The 22,221-nt window shown below is 37.0% G+C and overlaps 1 protein-coding gene across 3 annotated transcripts in view; it reads left to right on the plus strand.

The window, feature by feature from the left end:
- Positions 1-268: 268 nt before the first annotated feature.
- LOC126470511 (isocitrate dehydrogenase [NAD] subunit gamma, mitochondrial) overlaps positions 269-22,221 on the plus strand; it is a 120,128-nt gene continuing 98,175 nt past the window's right edge. For 2 of the 3 annotated variants that reach the window (XM_050098409.1, XM_050098411.1), the window contains exons 1-4: positions 269-501; positions 5,139-5,195; positions 12,085-12,188; positions 21,312-21,427. In XM_050098409.1, coding sequence (XP_049954366.1) covers positions 418-501; positions 5,139-5,195; positions 12,085-12,188; positions 21,312-21,427 — 361 coding nt within the window. In that variant the 5' untranslated portion in view covers positions 269-417. The remainder of the gene's footprint in view (positions 502-5,138; positions 5,196-12,084; positions 12,189-21,311; positions 21,428-22,221) is intronic. The other variant, XM_050098410.1, reaches the window with a different exon arrangement.

Consider the following 22,221-nt stretch of genomic DNA (forward strand, 5'->3'; position numbering starts at 1 on the left):
ATTTTTCACTAGTAACGACATATAAACTACATTTGAGCTCCTAAATGTACTTCACTGACATCATTTCATGTCGCTGCATTTCGCTCAGTTCACCTCATCGGTTCCGTTATATTATGTCAATGAATTTAATACAATTAAACTGTAGAAAGCATTCAAAAAACAACCAAATCCTTCCAAGTCGATTAAATTGTAGGACACAATCGAAGAAAAATAAAATTCTTCAATGTCGATTAATAGTATCGATTAGTAACTGTCGATATTGATTTTTTAATAACACCGGATATCGATAAGTTTCATGCCCTTTACCCAGCTGATATACACGCCGGTCGAAGGGCTTAACAATTAAATTATTATACAGACGAAGTTGAAATCTTAGCCGGTGACAGCTGTTCTATTCGAATTAACATCAGCTTAGTTATGGCAGCCACAGTTAGCAGAAGGATACCTATGGTGGTAAAAAATGGTGGCGCCATTCAAGTACGAAATCTTATAACGAAGAAGGTATGCCAAAATGCAATGTATCATGATTAATTCCTAACTTCGTCGTTAGCATGCATAACATATATAGTGTATTGTATTTTTGCCAACGTATCTTACAAACTTGAACCTGACGACAGGTTAATACGTTTTAACCGAATCGTCAGAGACTAAGTATTGATGCGAAGTCTGTGTGTTAATAATTGGTTTTGGCCAACTGTTGTTCAACCCTGTGTATCATTTTGGATGTAAAGTAAGCGATACCTATGTTCTATTTAGTGCTTCTTAGGATGACGTCATTGGGATGCTGAGTACTCTCACTTTAGTCTTCACTCAGAATGTAAACTTCTAGTTAGAACAATATGTTTGTGGGATTCATACCCATCACTGTTAACAGAAAAACAATTTTGGGTCTGTTGACATTGATTGATGGCAATATAAGATCTGTCTGTCTGATGTATTGTACGACTGCAGGCTAAACTCCCCTATATTATTTTTTATGTTATAGGAGAGAGTTAGCATTTTTGAAATATGCTGAAGAGTGTATAGTCTCCATAAATAATGGTATGTAGCTTGACAGAGAAAAGGGCTCGATAATATTGTTGAACTTGTGTGTCTGTGGATAATATCTCTCTGCTGTGTATGCTGCGTGATTCTCAGCTAGGTTTTTTGTTCCTTTTGGTAGCAGCATCTTTTTAGATAAGAGAAATATTTGTTTTTCATGCATGTTCTGGTACGGCGTGCAAGTACTTCTGCTAAGTAACATTTCATGTTTACATTAAATAATACAGCTTCTTTTTAGAAACAAAATTCTTTAGCTGTGGCAGACATTATCTTGCCCATGAAATTAGCAGTATTCCTATTTCTAGTATGTACAGTTCAGTGAAATGAAGGTGTAGAAAGCACAGAATGTGGGCAGAGAAGTCAATTGATGGATGGATCAAGGAATATTGCTTATCTTTCATCAGATATGTAAACAGGGACTTATAAACAATTGAGGACTTCAAATGAGCAAGCTTTAATGAAAACTGTTTCCGTGAAAAAAATTTCGGTGCGGAAAACAAAATTTCATGGTGGAGGAACAAGAAGTTTGAAAGTGAAAGGAACACATGTGCATTAGGAATGGCAAGTACAAGAAGTCAACAGAACAGGACTGCAAACCAAGTAATTTTGGTGCCAGGAATGAGAAGAGATGTAATTAAAAGAATCACTTGGATGATTATACTCACTGCATGGCAGAAGTGAAGGTGAATACGGTAGTAGTTGGAGTATTGATGGTGAAAGTTTGTGGTAGCAGTACTCAGTATTTTGTGTTTCCCTGTGATTAGATCAAATTATAACAATAAATGTGTGTGGCTTAATCGCTTGGTTCAGGGCATTAAATTGGATGTTACTAGTGCAACATGTGCCTACCGTACCCCAGTAGTCCTAATGGGGAAATGGGAGCTACATTTCAGCATAGAATATGAACCATGTGTAGTTACTAGTGAATCTTCACATCATAAGAGGTGAAGGCTAGGTTAAAGGCAGAGTGAAATATTGTACTGTCCAACCAGGATTCAACCCCACAGCATTTTGGTCTCCTGGCATCATTAGACCTCCAGGCTCGACAGATGATCAAAGAGGTAGAATGAAAGCTATATACTGTCATCATGATGTGATTGTTTATGCTGTATCAAGCAATGTTCACATAAGGCAGAAAACCAAACACCAGAAATATGGTTGACGGATTGCAATTTGTGGAATGCAGGTAAGAGAAGAAAGTTTGGGGAAGTACTTGGCAGGGAACAGGAAGCTGCTGCAGTGATGGGTGGTCTTACATGGCTAATTCTGGACTGGAGGGGAGGAGAACTCACCATATGGTTGACAAAAATATTGCAGTTCCTATCCATTGTAAAAATGAAAGGGAAATATTATAGTGATTTTACCTTATTTTGTGTTAGACAATTCTGTTTGGAATCCATATGAATTGTATGATTATGCTCCTGCAGATGTCAATGTATGATCTAATGATGTAAAAGAAAACTTGGAGGTGGGATTTGAAGTACAGTCCAAAGAAGAGTCTTAATCCTCCGACAAGGTGCACTATGATTCAGGAAAAAATTGAAACTATTCAAGTGGGGGGGGGGGGGGGGGGGACAGAATTAAAGCGATTGTTGTCGTACTTTTACAACCTGTGTGTTGAAAATATTACCAGATGAGTATGAAAACAGCTTTTCAGTGTGATATAAAATGAAAATAATAATAATAATAATTACAATTTCAAAGTAAGGAAAAAGAGTAGTGATCTTTGATAGGTCATTACAAATTAACATTTATGGTATGAAATAATGGTGTAACTGAAGTGAAAGTATTAGGTGTTCTGTTAGTTATTTTGAGTGACACACATAGGACTGTATCAGAAATGAAATGGCAGGAACACTTCATACAGCCTTTCCTTCATAGCTAAGCAGGTAACACATACAGGAAAGAAACTCCTTATAAAAACAAAACTGTTCTTTGGAGTTGATATCACTTAATAAGTATTGATTTGTGTGGTTTGGTGTTAATATTATTGGTTATCTTCTTTAGTAAGAAACAAGGTATATTTAGAAAAGCAATAGCTGTATTAATAGATGTTATAAATAAGCTGCCCTTTATAGATTTCAGCACATGCAACTTATTGGTATATATTTCAGCTGCCAAGGTGAAAAAAATTATTTAATGTTAACTAAATGATAACTTATGATCAGTCTTATAAGGAAGGGAACACTGAATGGACAATTGAGGTGTCAGGAAACATTTAAAATAGGACACAAAATAGAATTGTCGGACATTTGTAATATTCTCATACCAAAAACTAGTGAAACTAATTTCAAATGGTCTGGCTTTAATTATAGTGTTGTTGTTTTTAAACCATTATGCTGAGAACAATGTCATTGACAGTAAAAATAGATAACACTGTGAGGCAAAAATGTGGGCATCTGCTGATGTCGGATAAATACATTACAGAAGTGTCTTATTCCACCCATCCGCTTTGGCCTGTGATGTCGTCAGTATGGCGGAAATGGCTACTTCCAGCATATACAAAGTGACGTCACTACATACACAGACCAACAAACGCGAACAAAAGGAAAAATGACACAATGTCTCACTCCAAAAATAAAATCAAACTAATGGGACAACCACAGAAAATTGTGGGTTTGAGGCAGGGACAAGCCAAATGTACAACAGTAAAAAAAAGTGGCTTCATACCACAACAAATAATAGCCTAAAAACTTTAAATCACAGAACTCTGCTACACTGACAAAACCACAGGAATGAGACATTTCCCTTGACCTGCATAGCTCAACTGTAATTATTGATACCAAACAACAAACAGCGACAACTCCGAAAAGTGGAACCAAAACCACCAAAACCAATAACTCAAAAACCCAAATATCCCATATTCACTACATCAATTAAAACATGACCGACCTACCATATATACACAACACACAAAACTTCATAATTACTACAGAATAAAACTAAAAAAAAAATCACATACTAACAAATGTCTCTGGCAATACCATCTATGTTGCCTACAAAGTGTGTGCAAGTGCCCCCCCCCCTCCCACACACAGACACACACACACACACACACACACACACACACACACACACACACACACACACGGTATGAACTGCCGGAACTCGCATCAATTTCATGTTGTTGCCACAAACTTGACATGTAACATATTTAGCAATAAGACCAAAATCTGCAGAAAGTGTATGGCAGGCATCATGTCATCACCCATCTCAAGATGCAGTGATACACTACACCAAACTAATCAGATTTAACAAAAATCCCAATACATAAACAAATAAAGACCTTAATAACTCACTGAAAACACTTCCACTGCCCACATTATCGCGCACGAACTTCCTAAACTCAGAACCACATAGCACAATGACAACAAACGAATGAACCAATACTATAATTAAACTCAGCATGTCTACATCCACCACCAGTGGGCACCATCGAATATAACACATGACGTCTACAAACACAAACAACTCAAAAACTCCATGCTGTAGTGATGTCACACACAACAGCACTATTATGTCACAGGTCAAAGCAGATTGGTGGAATTGGCTGCTTCCATTGACCCAAGATTTCTTTTTTGTCAGATGAGATGGTTGGGGTGTAAAATGGCTGGATAATAAAATATATGTGTGTATTTGTTCAATATTTACATAATCTAACATTGGGTGGTAATAATTATTCCATGTGATGCACTGCATAATTTAGACAGAGATTTAGAGTCCATTAAGGAATTGTCCTTAGTCAGCATACTAAATATGTAAGAGTTCTTTCATGTGGTACCAGTTCTGTTATGTCTTAGTACATGTAATTAATTTGTATGTTAGAAATGTTTGGCAGTTCTTCAGCACACATGCATATTCCGAGGTCGTGTCATACAACAGTGTGTACTTTTTTTGCATCATATAGTTTCTTGTGTTCTTATTATTATTTTACTTTGTGTATAGTTAAGTTTCGTTTGAGATATTACATAAACACAGTACATCCAATTATTGAATGTTATTAACATGGTACCATTTCAAGCATCTAGTATGTTATACTTGATACTGCCTTTGTTGACTATATGATGTATACAATAGAGATGTTCCACTGTTCACAGGCAGAAGTGCTCACTGACTTTGAAGCTCAGCATAAAATGCCAGTTGCAAAACGTGTGGTAAGTGTTAAGTTGTATAAGGTACACCTTTCCCTTTTTTTCCCTCCCTTTCCTCGGCTGGATGGATAGTATTGAAAACTAGAGAACAAGAATGAGGATTTTTTTTGTTTTACTAGATAACAATTTGCATTTCTCTTCCAATTATGAGCCAGGTGTATAATTAAGCTATGGTCAAGGAATGCGATGATCACAATTGTCCTAATATCAAATAGATATGACACTTTCAAAATGGGACTGGTGTAATTGACCATAATGTTGTTATTGCAGGAGTGGTTACTGACAAAAAAGCACGGGGATTAGGAGATCAATTAGAACAGGTGTATAATCAGTAATAGCCAGCCCAAACTTATTAAGTCTTTAAAATCTGTCTCTGCAAGTACTAAAATTTTAGAAATTCAGAGATATACAGGGTGTCCATAAAGTCCCTTTACAACTTCAAAATTTTATTACAACAGCAGTTGTTGAAATATTTTAACAACATTCCTTTTATTGTAATCAGTGTTTATAAAAAAAAATTTTGACAGTGTTTAATAGACCTCTATATGGGGGCCTTTAGTTACATGAAGCACAAGACAGTACTCGATTTCTTGCCATGTTCGCTGTTGCATAGCATCATCAATGGTGGCAGTGGCGTTACAAATCCTTTGCGGTGGCCAAGGATTTGGCACATTCCTCCCAATCCATCTGTCTGGAAATGTTTCATTGGGGAATCAATGAACATGCAGTCAACAATGTGGTGATGCACCATCTTGCTGGAAAATTATAGTTGATTGTAAATCAATCAATCGTGGTGCTACTTATTCGGTCAGAAGGTCGAGGTAAGCATCTGCAGTAATTGTTGACTCGTTGAAGAAAAATGGACCACTTATTCAGTTGCACATGATTCCACCCTACACACTCACTTTTGGACTATCACGGTGAAGCTCTCTAGTCACATGGGGGTGTTCAGATCCCCAGATTCTCACACTGTGTCTGATTACTGTCCCAGAAACAAGAAAAGTTGCCTCATCACTGAAACAAACTTGCTTGAGGAATGCTTCATTCTCTGAAAGGTGTTCCAGAATATTGAGTGCAAACTCTGTCCATTTTGGCTTGTCATTTGGCTCAAGTGTCTCTAATAGTTGCACTTTGTAAGCTTACAACCAAAAGCTCTTTTGGAGGACCTTATGCATAGTCGAACGTGGTAGTTGCAACTGTCTGGCAGCAGTGTGGATGGACTTCATAGCTGAACGATTGAAGACGTTTAAAATGTGATCGATGTCTTCTCTTTATCCAACAATGTCCCTGTCTCCATAAATTTTTTGTGCAATTCACGGATTGATGGGTGCGATGGTGGATCTCTTCCATCCTTCATTCTGAAGTTTCATTGAGTCTGAACATCCGATTTTGCCTCAATAAACCAGGACACACATTTTGCCTTCTCTTGAGGAGTGGCCATTTTATAGAGGTTCAGTTTCTTCCATTAACACAGTATCTGAAACGAAAAATTTTAGTATATATAAAAACTGTATTAAACAGTGATTACATTAAAAGAAATTTAGTTAAAATATTTCACTAACTACCATTGCAATATAATTTTGAAGTTGTAAAGGGACTTTATTGACACCCTGTATTTTAAGTACCTTTAGTAATTGTAAAGCAGCTGCAGACACTGTGGCCACGCAAATGAAGAATTCAAATTTAAAAGTTATATGAAGCGACATTAACACAGACAACACTGGTAATGTGTGATTATAACCCCTGAGCTGATGTAGACCTATTAGCAATTAAGCAGTTATTCCATTTTTCTGGTCACTTTCCTGTCTCGACACTCTACGGTTGTGTGTTCTATTTCGCTCTAGGCCAGTGCTGGGATGGTCCCTTTGAAAAGAACATGGTCGATTTCCTTCCTCATCCATTCGTAATAAGATTTTGTGCGCTTTCTATAATGACTGCACTCTTGACAGGGCATTAAGCTCTAGTTTTCCTTCCTTCAGTGAGCTGTTGAACATTATCTGATTACTAGTCACACTGGCATTGCATATAAATAGCTAATAAAATGGTTCAGTTGTACTTCTGACAATGCTGCTGCAATATACCATTAATATGCTAAGTAAGTGGACCTGTAGCTGTCATTGGGCTTCTTTCTCTTGAAGCTACCATCTCCCAACCACTTGAAATTTCTGTTAACTGCTTTGTGGCAGTACCGAATTAAGCCACCTTCAGCAAGGAATGTCATTCCATTTTCATTTAAAACCTGTGCCTCTGACAGGCATTTACAAATTAAATTATTGTGGCAAGGTTGTAAGTTTTTTGTGACCTTACATTCTAACTCCAATATTCCACCTTGTATTTTACATGTTTCATTTGTCTTAAAAGGTATTCATAGCAAATTTAAGTTGGGTAGAGAAATGCAGAACATTGAATAGAAAGTAAAGCACTTTATTTGTAGAGATTATGAGTAAAAAAACATAATATTAAAAACAGTATTATTGATATAAATAAAATAAGTTGTTTTTAATGAAAAAATTTCATTCAGTACTTGTTAATTAGTATTTCAGTTTGATAATGTAAATTCCTTTGCCTCTCCCAGTCTCTACACCAATACGTAATAATGCCTTGTTTACTTGAAAGTGTTTCAGTTGTGCATGTACTATATAAAGCTGAGAAAATTGAGAAAATCTTTTAATGATAATTTTGCATGTACAGTTCCTCCCAAGGATTTGACGACACACTTCTTGAAAAGCCGTACTCTTAGGATTAACAACCACAGAATTGTGTGTTAAGAGATATGCTTAGTAACAGCCCCCTGTTTTAAAAGCAGAAGTATGAGAACTGCAATCTCATACATTATCACAGGGTGTCATGAAATAAATATTTTTAAGACTTTGTATCACATGTGAGACAGTTTGTTTTTTGATTCTGCAGACAAATGTGATAAGAATTTTTGTTGAAAATAAATTGTAAGTAACTAAATAAATAAAGGGAACTGGGATAATCTGTGTTCAAAAACTAATAAACAGGGTGTCCAGCATCCAGGAAAATAGGGGAAGGGAATTTTTGTGTTTTACCTAAAATCCCTCGAAAAGCCATGATATTTGATTTGATTCCGGGCAGAGACATTTCTTTTACTTCTGCTTGGCTTGATGAAATGCTGCTGTCACCATTCACCCTCAGATCCATGCTGTGCAACCGACCTCCACCTGGGTTTTGGCATCTCCCAATCGCTTCCCTCATTCAGTCCAATACAGCAGCCAATCAGCCCAACCTGGTGGAGTCCAGACAAGCTGTGTGGAAGTTTGTTGTTGTTGGTATGGAATAGCTTGTATGACTGCTGCTGCAACCTGGCCATCCTACCCCAGTTTGTTGTTGTGCCATGGGTTTGTGCTTTTGTGACGTGATGTGACGAGCAAGTATCTGTGTGGAGTAATTAGTGCAGTTTCCATTTACGTATGTTCTAATGTAAGTATTGCCTTGTTCACAAACAGTATGCAATCACTGAGACAGATGTTTTTAGGAGAGTTTGTGGCTCATTCAAATCCGTTTATTTTGAACCAGGAATACTAAGGCATGATAGGTTTGCATGCTGTACATTGTTTTGGATGTATACCGAAAAATTACTGTTGTATGTACCAACAGCTATTGATCTGACTGCATTGTATACAAATAAGTGTGATTACAGCTCTGTAGCATTAAGTATAAAATAGTGTGATTAGAACACTAACAAGCAGTCATTGCACTTTGGCACGTGGTTGTTGGTTTAGTTAACATTGAGCTGAAGCCTACAATGGGAACAGTGAAATGCAGGTGGCCAGAGGGTGGCTGGGGATTGTGGGAGTTGGTGGCTTGGGCATTGGCAGGGGGGAGGGGGGGGGGGGGGAGCAACTCTTTGCATCATTTATATTCTCACTGGCTAACATTTCTGATGCTGCTGTTGGTCTTAGTCAATAAGAACTACTTTCAATCACATGCACACAAGGAAGATTTTATTGCCTTCCTTTGGACCTAGTCAGCAAAAGATGGTAGGTGAGGGGATGGGATGGAAGTTGTTCATAAGAAAGAAAGAAATGTAGGTTGCAAAAAATTGCCACTTTCAGGAAAGAAAAGTAGTATTCCTAGTTGGCATGCATGTAATTTTAGTCTGCTGTGATACAGGCTTAGATTTCAGCATGCCGTTGTGGTGTGTCCCAGCAACCAGGTCCTACTCTGAGGTAGTCACATCAAGCACATACTGCAGAAACTTCTGGCTGATGGCCGATAATGCTAGATTACATGTAGAGGGATGCTGTGATGAAGGCAGAGATCCATTTGTGTTTTTTGGCTGCTGTGAGACTCCTATCTTCTCATGACATTGGAAGCTTGTTAACCTCTTATCAGTTATGTTCCTAGACGGTAACTTTGCCTCTAAAATGCAGCTTCAAGAGCTAAAAGTAAATTATAGCATTGTTTTGGACTAGAGCTATTCTTCACTAAACAACTACAGAATGTTGTTGCTGTTTCTGACATGGTAGTGTCAAGAGTTTGATCTGCTTTTGTGTCTTTAGAAAAGTACATTGGGCCACGTTTTGAGGAAGTATCTTACTTCAGTTTTTTTGAGAAAATGTGCTGCAAAAGATTTAGGAGGATTTTGGACAGGTGCACCCCAATCTAAGGTAAATCTGAAAAGGCAAGTCGTTCAGGTGGTAATCCAGAGGGTCCCATGGTTTTATACCTTGGGACAGGTTGTATTAACAGTAGTTGGAATCTTGTTCAGCTTCTGAGAGCTTCATATAATTTATTAAACATGTTTTTTTCCACCAAGCTGAGTTCAGAAATATTACAAGCACCTCTGTTTTACTGCAGAAGTTTTGCACCATTGTGGAAAATAAAATGGTTTCAGTCTGGGCTCAGCAAATATTAACGGCTATTTAAAAATGTGTAAAGTAAATAGGGACGGAAGTCGGTAAAACTGAAACCTGAGGTTGCTACTGGAATCCTAAGAGTCATAGCAACCAAGTAGTGTGTGTGTCTTTGAGGGTCAAGATGCTGATAGCTCATTTCACCTTTTTTGAGACTGGAAACTCAGGTTGAGTAGTTTCTGACTAAATTTCAGTCAGATGCCCCCTTAACTTCACTTCTCTATACTTCCCTCCATTCTGTGGCCAGAGAATAAGGAGAAAATCTGAATGACAACATTAATTAGTTACAACCTCAGAAAGTGGACATCAGGTACAGAACCAAAGAAAGCTGTTGGTCTACGGGGGGGGGGGGGGGGGGGGGAGATGTGTTTGCATTCTGGAATGAATGCCTTACATTTATGAAGAGTATGGTAACCAAAGTTCTGGATAAATTACCCTTGGCATACTCTGTTATGAAGGACATTCCAACTTTAGACCCAGAAGTGGCAATTAACGGTACCTATGAGAAAAGACATTTAGGCCATAGCATTGACGCATCTCATTACCTTAAATCACTTTGGTGGTCACGAGCCTGATGCCATTGCCGATGAGTTCCAAAATGTAGTAGAAACCATGTCAGTAAAGGAAATCCTCAAAGAATTTGATGGGGATCATGTTCACATCAATCAGTTCTGGATGATGGTCATTGTGATCAAGAGTGGACATGAAAATGTGAAGAGATTTATCAAGGTTGCTTGCATTCTCGTCCATGGCAATGCCAGCCTTGGAAAAGATTTTTCTGAATAGCTCTATTCTGATCAAAAATTTGACAAGCCTCTTTCACAGCTTTTTGTGCTTTTCCTGATGCAGTCAAGATAACAGGGCTTTTGTCTCTGTAACTATAACAAAGCAGTTAATACATAGCTTCCAAAATGCACATGGTGAAAAGTCTTCAAAAGAAAACTGGAGAAAGAAGAAAGTGAATAGAAAAAAGCTAAGGGGGGGACCTAATTTAAAATGCTGAGAAAGAGGTTTCTCAATTTCAAGCAGTAGTTCTATCATTACAAAATATCTGTCTAGTCTATTGCTATTCCTTCCATAATCATTTTGCTCAAACAGTATTTGAATATTATTCTTAGATCTCTTTGTAAAAACTGCAATTTTTTACTAAGATATCTTTGAAACCTAGTCTCATTCTAATTTTTCTGTATTTTTTTTATTCAAATTACATTTTACACTTAATTTGTCAGATCCTGGTATGTTTATTTCTTGGTTAAAGTGAACCAAGTTCATTCCGAGGTATTGTTTCCTTTTTTCCTCAGAGTATAGCCCCCGTCATAAAATTGATCACAAAAATATATATATATATATATATATATATATATATATATATATATATATATATATATATCTGCTTGTGTCTGTGTATGTGCGGATGGATGTGTGTGTGTGTGTGTGTGTGTGTGTGTGTGTGTGTGTGTGTGTGTGTGTGTGTGTGTGTGTGCGCGCGCGCGCGCGAGTATATACCCGTCTTCTTCTCCCCCCCCCCCCCCTCCCAAGGTAAGTCTTTCCGCTCCCGGGATTGGAATGACTCCTTACCCTCTCCTTTAAAACCCACATCCTTTCGTCTTTCCTTCTCCTTCCCTCTTTCCTGACGAAGCAACCGTTGGTTGCGAAAGCTAGAATTTTGTGTGTATGTATGTGTCTGTGTTTCTTTCGACCTGCCAGTGCTTTCGTATGGTAAGTCACATCATCATATATATATATATATATATATATATATATATATATATATATATATAGTGCTTTCGTATGGTAAGTCACATCATCATATATATATATATATATATATATATATATATATATATATATATATATATATATATATATATATATAAAAAATTGCTGGACACCCTGCTAAATCATCATGTAGACTATAATGCACAAACTATTCTGGATGTAGGTGTATAATGTTATTCTAGTGCTGTATTTGGTTACTGCTATTGTTTAATTTTTGTTCATGGACTCCTCAGGATGCCATCCCCATAGCTCAGTATGGAGGACGCCATGCTGTGACAATGTTAGCTGGTGGTGGTATAGGCCCAGAGTTGATGAATTACGTGAAACAAGTCTTCAGGTGAATTTTACTTTTATATCTGTTCACTAAATGGAGTAGTTGTAAGTTTATCAATACTTCTGTTGCTGCAAACACAAAAAAATTGTGAAATTCTTTTTATGGTCAAACTTGCGAAGCAGTAAAATACAGCACCAAAGATGTTGTAAGTGTACAATCCTTGTAATAAAAATCTCACCATATGACGTGTAGCACCACCTCTGTGTGTAGTCGTAGTTGGTTAACTCGAGGAAGGACATTGTCTGAAAGCGTGGCAGAGAAATTGGTGGCTGGAGAGCCAGGTGTGGAAAGTACCCTTCCCTCCACATTTTGCTTCTTCCATCCACAGTCTCACCATAGACCTAATTCAGCAGAAATCGGAAGCCATTAGGCGTGCACCTGTGAGCGTAGAATCTAATATGTCAAGCCTTGCTGTCAAACTGTACTGTCAACAAGGATGTTTGACACTTGTATGATACTAGAAAATTCTGGGTGGATTACAAATAATGAAAGGAATAAATGTAACCATTCACTGTATAGTTGAGGTGTTGATCGTTCGACAGACACACGAAAAAGATTTCAAATGTTCCTGAGCTTTCAGTGTCCTCCTCCAGTGCTAACTACTACAAAATGCACATACACATACATGTCTACAGTGTCCCACCACAGTAGTCTGATAAAGTTGTGTTGGGTGGAGCAGGGGAGCAGATGAGGCGGAAAAAGTAGTCGGGAGGGAGGCAGAAGTCTAGGGGAAGGGTGGCTTATGGCTAGGAGGTTGGGGCAGTAAGGTAACATAATTGAGTTTATTTGCACCTATAATTTGTTATTTTAAACATATTGAGCAGTTTTAGTGTCAGATTTAGCGACTGTGTTACAGAAAAATCACCAGGACGTGTCCGGGTGGAAAGTGAGTTCATAATAGACAACTTTCCTTTGTTAGAAATATGTTTTGTATTGTTGTTATTGTGAGTGATTATAACATAAAGAAAAACAGTTTCAGTCAATATTCTCACAAAATACGTGTTATTTTTATGTAATTAAGAGTTTAAAAAATCATTAATTTTCAAAAGGTCGGCTCTGCTTACGTGTATCACATGAGTGTTAGCTGAAATTACTAGTGACCTTGCGTACTTTTTTCCTCTAATTGTTTGCTTATTAATTATCAAAACATGTTTAAAATTTTTAAGTAACAATGCAAGTGCCACAGAAAATTGCACGAGTCTCTTTGTGGAAACAACAAGGCCACTTATTGACAAAAAGTGTGCTTTCATTCAAATATATTTAGATAAGCATTACAATACAAAAGTTTTTAATGTTTGGTATTTGTTGGAACATTTAAGGGCGGATGGTTTCCATCGTCATTTCACTAAACACAACAGCTACAGTTAGACACAGAATCAACATAGGTTTTCCTAAATGCCAGTACTATGCAGCTTTGATGCTTTAGTACAGTCAGGATTAAAAATGGACCATGTGAGAGCTATGAAAAATTGTGTCGAATGAGGCTCGACATCAGAGTGGAAGACAAGATTTCCAATGTCGAGCACCACTCGCCATTGGAGTGGAAAGGGTTAAGGAAGATGTTTGTACAAGATAGCATTGAACACTGTGGTAAGATGCTCACTTGGAAATATGTGGTCACCGAAATACGCCAATAAAGATTTTACAACCAAAAGTAGGCAACATTTTATTTTTAATAGTTTGTTATGACTGCAGAATTGTTATTAAAAAAAATACAGTAGTGAAACAGCAGCCATAATTCCATTATTTAACCTTTCTGTGTTTTCATTCATCTACATCTGCATCAATATTCCGCAAGCCACTGTAAGGTGTGCGGGGGAGGGTATCTGTACCACTACTTGTCATTTCCCCTCCTGTTCCACTTGCAAATGGAGTGAGGGAAAAACAACTGTGTGTACGCCTCCGTATGAGCCCTAATTTCTTGTATCTCGTCGTCATGATCCTTATGCGTGATGTATGTTGGTGGCAGTAGAATTGCTCAGCAGTCAGCTTCAAATGCCAGTTCTCTAAATTTTCTTAATAGTGTTTCCCAAAAAGAACACCACGTTCCCTCTAGAGATTCCCATTTGAGTTGCTGAAGCATCTCTGTAACACTTGCGGTTTGTTCAAACCTCCTAGTTACAAATCTAACAGCCTCCTCTGAATTTCTTCGATATCTTTCTTCAATCCAACCTGGTATGGATCCAAATCCTCAGGCATTACTCAAGAATACGTTGCACCAGCATCCTATATTCGGTCTCTTTGTACAGGTGAACCACTCTTTTCCTAAAATTCTCGCAATAAGCCAAAGTTAACCATTTGCCTTCCATACCATAGTTTTCACATGCTTGTTCGACCTCATATCGCTTTTCAATGTTACGCCCATATATTCTGTGCCCAAGGAGTCATTTTAAGCTATTAAAAAATTTCCTGCAAAATTTTGCTAGATGCATTCCTTCAGAAAGTCATTTTCTTGAGACTCTTCCATGTGGCCTATTAACTTAATCCAGTATTTCACAGTAACATTATCAATAGCTTCTACAAGTAAATTCTGCACATCTTTAATTGGAATGTGCAATTTCTGGATGCCATATTTAATTTCATTTGCACAACACATATTTCCTATTACCTTGGATTTGCAATGATAAAATGGAAGCTTTGCATCCTTACATGCAGTTTCTGCTACTAAGCAGTCAAGTTCAAACATTATAAAGATGCTTGTCATGCCATACATTCTCCAACATCTCATGCTTTCGCATAGCAGTCCAAAAGAAATATTTCTCTCTTCTGGCCACTGTGTAATATCTTCCCTCCTTGTAGTTTGAATTAGAAGTTATGTCCATTTTTGAATTGTAACTGTGCTTATCCTTCATTATCACTCAACTCTCCCTGGAACACTGTAATGAATAAAAAACCAGTGCTTAAACACATCACTGTTCACCACCTCACGATGCTCTCCTGACAGCCAAACATGTTTGATTCAGCATCTGATTGCACTTCCCCAGTATTCTATCAATAAACCGAAGTTGACCACCTGCTATACCCACAACTGAGTCTATGTGATCATACCATTTCATATCTTTTATATCCCCACAAAGTGTTACACCCAAGTATTTGAATGAATTGGCTGAATCCAGCAGTTACTCATTGATAATATAGTCATAGGATACTATGTTTTTTTTCATTGTGTGAAGTGCACAGTTTTACATTTTTTAACATTTAAAGCAAGTTACCAATCTTTGCACCACTTTGAAATTTTATCTAGATCTGACAGAATATTTATGCGGTTTCTTTCAGACATTATTCATTATAGATAACTGCATCATCTGCAAAAAGTCTTAGGTTGCTATTAATATTGTCTACAAGGTCATTAATATACAGCATAAACAACAAGGGCCCCAACACACTTCCTTGCAGCACACCCAAAGTTACTTCTACATCTGGCGATGACTCTCCATCCAAAATAACATGCTGTGTCTTCCCTACCAAAAAGTCCTCGATACAGTTGCAAATATCAATTGATACCCCGTATGATCATACTTTTACAATAAGTGTAAATACAATTGTATTGAGTCAAATGCTTTTCGGAAATTATGAAACACTTCATCTACCTGCCTGCCTTAATCCAAAAGCCTTCAGTATGTCATGTGAGAAAAGTGCAAGTTGAGTTTCACGTGACTGATGTTTTCAGAATCCATGCTGATTGGCATGGAGTTCAGTCTGTTAGAGATACCTCATTATGTTTAAGCTCAGAATATGTTCTAAGATTCTATAACAAATTGATATTGGACAGTAGTTTTGTGGATCACTTCTACTACCCTTCTTGCAGACGGTTGTGACCCATGGTTTTTTCCAAGAACTGGCACGTTTTTTTGTTCAAGGGATCAAGGATAGATTATAGGTAGAAGAGGGCCTAACTCAACCACAAATTCAGTATAGAATGTGATAGGGATCCCATCAGGCCTTGGAGGTTTGTTAAATTCTAATGGTTTCAGCTGTTTTTCAACATCACTGACACTAATACTTATTTCATTCATCTTTTCATTGGTATGACGATTAAATTGGGGCAGTTCTCCTGAGTTTTCTTTCATAAAGGAACATTTTAAAACAGAATTAAGCATTTCTGCTTTTGATTTACTACCCTCAGTTTCAGTTCTTGTCTCATTCACTAGGGACTGTATGCTAACTGTGGTGCCACTAACAGCCTTTACATATGACCAGAATATCCCTGGGTTTTGTGCAAAATCATTTTGACAGTATTCTGCTATGGTAGTCATTGAAGGCTTCACACAGTGCTCTCCTGACAGCCAAACATGTTTGATTCAGCATCTCCCTGTCTATAGTCCTATGCTGTGTTTTACACCTATTATGCAGTAGCCTCTATTTCTTTAGAAGTTTCTTTACAGTGACTGTATACGATGGAGGGTCCCACTCATTATGAACTGCTCTACTGGGTACATATCTAACCAGTACTTGATCAACTAGTCTCTTAAACTTGAACCATAGTTCCTGTACATGTTCCTGCCCTGTGCTGAAAGTTTCAACTCCCTCTTTGAGATGTGACACTACTGATTTTTTTAGTCTAGTTTACTGACCATATATATCTTTCTGCTTGTTTTAGTTGTCATTTGTACTTTGGTAATCATTGTTGCTGCACCCATGTCATGGTCACTGATGTTCTCATGGGGGTCAAGTCTGTCTGTTTCCATTAGGTCCAATATATTTCCATCATGAGCGAGGTTCTGAACTATCTGTTCTAGGTAGTTTTCAGAGAAGGCATTTAGTAATGTTTCACAGTATGTTTTATTATGCACACCATTACCAAAACTGTAATTTTCCCAAATGATTCTTGGAAGATAGTCTCTACCTATGATTACAGTATGGTTGGGGAACTTACATACAAGTGATCTGAGGTTTTCTCTAAAGTTTTTGATACATTGGAAGATGAGACTGGTGGGCAATAAAAGGGACCAATTATAATTTTATGCCCATCTCTGAGATTTAAGTTTTGTTCGATCAATCTGTCAAGCAGCTTCAGTTTCTGTATTGGTGTATTTGAGTTTCTTGTCTTGTGTGACAAATTCCACCTCTATTTCTCATTTGCCTACCCTTTCAATATACACATAAATTTTACCCAAAAATCTCACTGCTATCAATTTCAGTTTTCAACCAGCATTCTGTACCTAGTATGCTTCACTGCTTCTCAGGTACACTTCAGACTCCGGCACTTTGTTGTGAATGCTTTAGCAGTTAACCATTAGGATTTTAATACTCTCAACTGTGATGGGCATTTTTTATTTTTTTTATTTTTTTTTTTTATTTTTGGGTTTCATACAGGTATTGTTATCTGAATTGGATGGAGTTGTTGCTCCTTATAATACTACTGGGACCACAGCAGTGGGAGAAACGACACTGTGACCACAGAGCATGCTTAGTCACGGCTGCTAGACTACACTAGACCAGATATTAGCAGTTACAAATTACGGGAAGACAAGGGCAGGAAAAAATTAAAATTGAACCCAGGACTTCCCAGATCACATTAATTTTACAGTACAATATACTGATTTACAATTATCACATTCACCTAAATTTTAATATGTATGCTAATGATGTTGATATCAAATGTTAAAATTCAAAGCTCATTGAATTCACCACCCCTGTGGACACCATTTAGCTACATAAGTTATATAATTGTTCATCATCCTGAACATCATATGTCATTCAGTTGTGAGCCTCCTAACAATTATAGGAATGCTGTGTAATGATTACATCCTCTGACAGTAACAGTAGTAGTGCTGATTTTGGTGAGGGATGGGAAGATTGGCTGTGTGGGTCTATCTACAAGAGATTGCCTTCCTCACCCTCTGATATGTTAACATAGTTAAACGTTCATAGAAAAGCTACTATCTGCCTATAAGAAAGTTTCATAAAATCAGCAAAACGACCACAAAAAATCAGGGTAGTATTACTCTTTGAACGAACCCATCTGTTGCTTGTATGTAGGACTTGTGGATATTTTCCTGTGTCAGCTGACTTAAAACATGATTGCAGGCTGTTTATGAGCATCCCTTCTTTCATCATAAATTAACACATTGAAAACACTTATCCTTATTGTTAAACATCAGTTCATGCACTGGAAGCGAACTGTCAGCTTTGAATGTGTTAATTAAGCTGACAAGGTGAATGTATGGAAGCAAGTGGAAAAGTCTTAAGCTTGCACTAAAAATCACATTTTATGTATGAATCCAAGTGGTCAAAGTATCGTGGAGAACATCATTTTTGCATTAATCAAATGCAGCTTCCTTCCAGTACGAAACCTTTCACGTAGATTGGACCATAATTTCTGTTCACACAATATCACATTATGTACGTCCTTGGTGTTTTTGTCTGTGGTTGCAGTTTTGTGATATACTTAATGTAGATCATATTCAAGGAAAGTGCAACCATGTTGAATATCATTGTCCATATCTCAGACGTTAATAATGAAGTACAAATTTCCTTATAAACCTTCTCCAGATCTGCATACATTTTTGTTTGCAGTAAACTGCATGGCAAAGAATTTTATGATATCACAGTATTACAGATTGTCAATTTGAATGAACCTTATACAACACAACTGTTGTAAAAAGTTGTGGAAACAAAACTGTTCAGTGGCACTTCTGTTATTATGCAACCGGAACCAACATAACAAAAAATGAAATTTTGTCATTATCAGTGCTATCACTGTGCCAAGCTGAGAAATTTCTCCCCTCTACATATTTTGTCTCCAGTTTTCAGTTTATGTCCTCAGCTGAGTTATCTGTACTTTCCAGTGATGAGTGGTGATTTATTGCATTATTGGATGCCCTGAGCTTTGTTCTGTCTTTTGGGCAGACATGTACTGTACACAAGAACAGTGAATATAGCAGTTCACAATTAGGACTTCCAGAGGCTTAGTTGCAACTTACAGAGTAGTAGGATGCTGTACTTGATACTGATTGTTACTTGACCTGAAGAAAGTCAGAAGACTGCATAACAGCCCATAAACTATTCTGTACAACAGGGTACATCCGGGCAGTTTTGTTGTTGTGTACTGTGGCAGTGGTGACTGCTGTGAAAGATAACACTATGAAGGGGCTGTTTGTTCAGATATGTCCAACAAAGATACTGATTGAGACCCTACATAGGTCTGTCTGTTGATTTTGCTAACTCAAAGGCTTACATGATCCTGAGTGTATCTAATTTGGGCTCCTGAGATGTATATGCTTTGTCGGACTACCATATCCATGGCTTATTCAAGCACTATACCACAAATAAGAGAAACTATAAGAAAGGTGATAAGTAAAAATGCTCTTGGGAATGCTGCAAAGATCGACCACTGACAACAGTAATGTGGGTGGGAGTGCTTTTGGCTCATGGCCCACCTAGGGATATAATTTACACAATAAACAAAATAATTGGGATCTGATGAGGGAAATAAAGCTTTCTGGCTTTGTGCATCTGTTACCCAAAAGACGTCAAAATGTTGCTGTCGTAGCTTTGACATACAGTGAAAATTCTGGGGAGGACTGAGATAAACAGCACTGCTTATTTTTGGACCAATGATGGGTAGCTGCTGCTGCTGCTGCTGCTGCTGCTGCCGCCGCTGCTCCTCCCAGAGTTGAGAGCTGGTTCAGTAGGAGTTGCTGCTGTTAATGTTCAAAGACATTTATTAGTACTAGATCCAGTGTACGTTTTAACTGCTCACATGAAAATTACACCCCAGTTATTTTCTAAAGTTCCAACTGCTGCAGACAGGTGTTATTGAACAAAAGTGAGGATTTTTTACCCAAGTGATCTTCCGAAATATTGGCAGTTGCATCACACAAGCTGTGATGGCTTCCTGTATGGTTTAGCTGCTTCCATTATCTCTGATGAGTTGTGAGGATTAATAAAGTTGAAAATTAAAGAAATCAAATTATAGTTTCATGAGAATATATTAAGTGCATGCAGTCCTGCCTCACCCGCAATACCCCTCCTTCCCCATTTCTGTTAACCTCACATTTCTACTTCAAAAGAGTAAACCATTAGCTAACTTCAGGAAGAGATCAGTTGTTCTTAGTGTTGCACATATTGTTACATTCAATAATTATACAGCACTTGCAATAAGCTGTGCAGGCCATTCTGTTTTATTTGTGAGCAGATTCTGCTACTGCCAGTACCTCATCCACTCTTGCTCTGCTCTTTTCCAAGCCTTTGTAGGAGAATGATGATAATGTGCAAGAACGGATTTAAATTCTCCTCTGGATTTAAATTCTCCTCATAAATTTACCTGTGCTAGTTTTAACTACCCATGACACATGACTTTGTATTAACTGCAGTAAAAGTAAGTTTTTAACTTCAGAAGTCCAGTGAAATTTGTAGGTCATACTATTGCACTTCGGTGAAGTAAAAACAATTTTCTTTAGTACCTCACAAAGGATTATTCAGGAAGTATTGTTGTTATGTTTATTGTCTATATGAATAAGTAATGAGTGAGTAATAATAAATGCATTTTGGCACAACCTTTAATTTTCCTATAATTCATTGCCTATGATCATTCCAGCTGTTTTTTCATAAGTAGTGAACTACAATAAGCATAAAATTAACTTTGAGTGCTTTTAAAACATAACATAAGCATTGTAACATAAAAAATGTCACTTTTTCCCACAAAATTTGGGAATATTTCAAATTAAATTTTTGGAAGTGTCGATAGTGGACACCAGTATGGTTCTAAACATTTCAGTGATAAAAGTTCATTGACAACATGATTTTCACTTGTGCAGCAGCACTGAAGTTATGATGTTGAGAAGCCCTCACCAGTGGGAAAGTAGGTTTAATATGTAGTGCAGATACATTTCTTGAGCTGATTTGGCTTGTTATTAACATTTAAATTTTTAGTGATAAATGTCAAGAAAATTTCTGTTTTCCGTGAATTTTGTTTATTCAGCTACTGCAGTGTTCAGACTTTTCTCTTTTTGTGACCCTTCTTTTTTACAACCACTCTCATATTTGAAGCCCAAATAAAATACAGTATATTTAGTATTTTTCATATGATGATTGGACACATTAACTGTAAAACAGAATTACTGTACAGTCAGTTTTTGTGAACAGTTGTTTATTGTTTTTAATTGTTGTTTACATTTTTAGAGTTGGTGGTGTGCCAGTCGATTTTGAGGATGTGCAAATGAACCCAAAGAGTGAAAGTAATGAAGATCTAGAATACGCAATAACTTCAATTAGGAGAAATGGTGTTGCTATAAAAGGTACATATATTGTGAAGTAGTAAAACTTAAGTAGCCACAAAATGTCCCACTTGAAACTATTCACTTGAAAAGCTCCCACTTGAATTCCAGTTACATTAAAGTAGGTTTTAATGTAATGTTAGTCTCCTTAATAATAATTATTATTATTATTTCTTTCTTGTCTCAGACGTTATGTCTGGTTAAAAATGGAAGGTGACGCGGACCTTGATCAAGCGTGACTTCCTTTTAACTGTACGGTATATGTTACATTGCATTTAGGAACTTTCGGGTAATTGAACAAGTGTCAATAATTACAGATTTCTGTAGCTGTATATATAAGTTTGGATATAGCTGTATTGCATTGATGTACTGGTGGATATTGTGTGGTATGACTCCTGTAGTTGATAGTATAATTGGTATAATGTCAACTTTATCCTGATGCCATATGTCCTTGACTTCCTCAGCCAGTTGGATGTATTTTTCAATTTTTTCTCCTGTTTTCTTTTGTATATTTGTTGTATTGGGTATGGATATTTCGATTAGTTGTGTTAATTTCTTCTTTCTTTCTCATTATTATTCTTTATTATTATTATTATTATTATTATTATTATTATTATTATTAGTAGTAGTAGTAGTAGTAGTAGTAGTAGTAGGTAAAAGCGTTCTTGAGTTTAATGTATTGCCTTCTGAAATATGATAAAAATTTATTCTGGGCGCTTAGCCATTTTAGTAATCAGTTATTAATTTCAAGTATTAAAGAGATTGCAAACCAATAAAAACTGATGTTGAAGTATTTCACAGATTAATCATGCTGG

The sequence above is a fragment of the Schistocerca serialis genome, chromosome 3 (assembly GCF_023864345.2).
Source record: "Schistocerca serialis cubense isolate TAMUIC-IGC-003099 chromosome 3, iqSchSeri2.2, whole genome shotgun sequence".
In the NCBI taxonomy this organism is placed as follows: Eukaryota; Metazoa; Arthropoda; class Insecta; order Orthoptera; family Acrididae; genus Schistocerca; species Schistocerca serialis.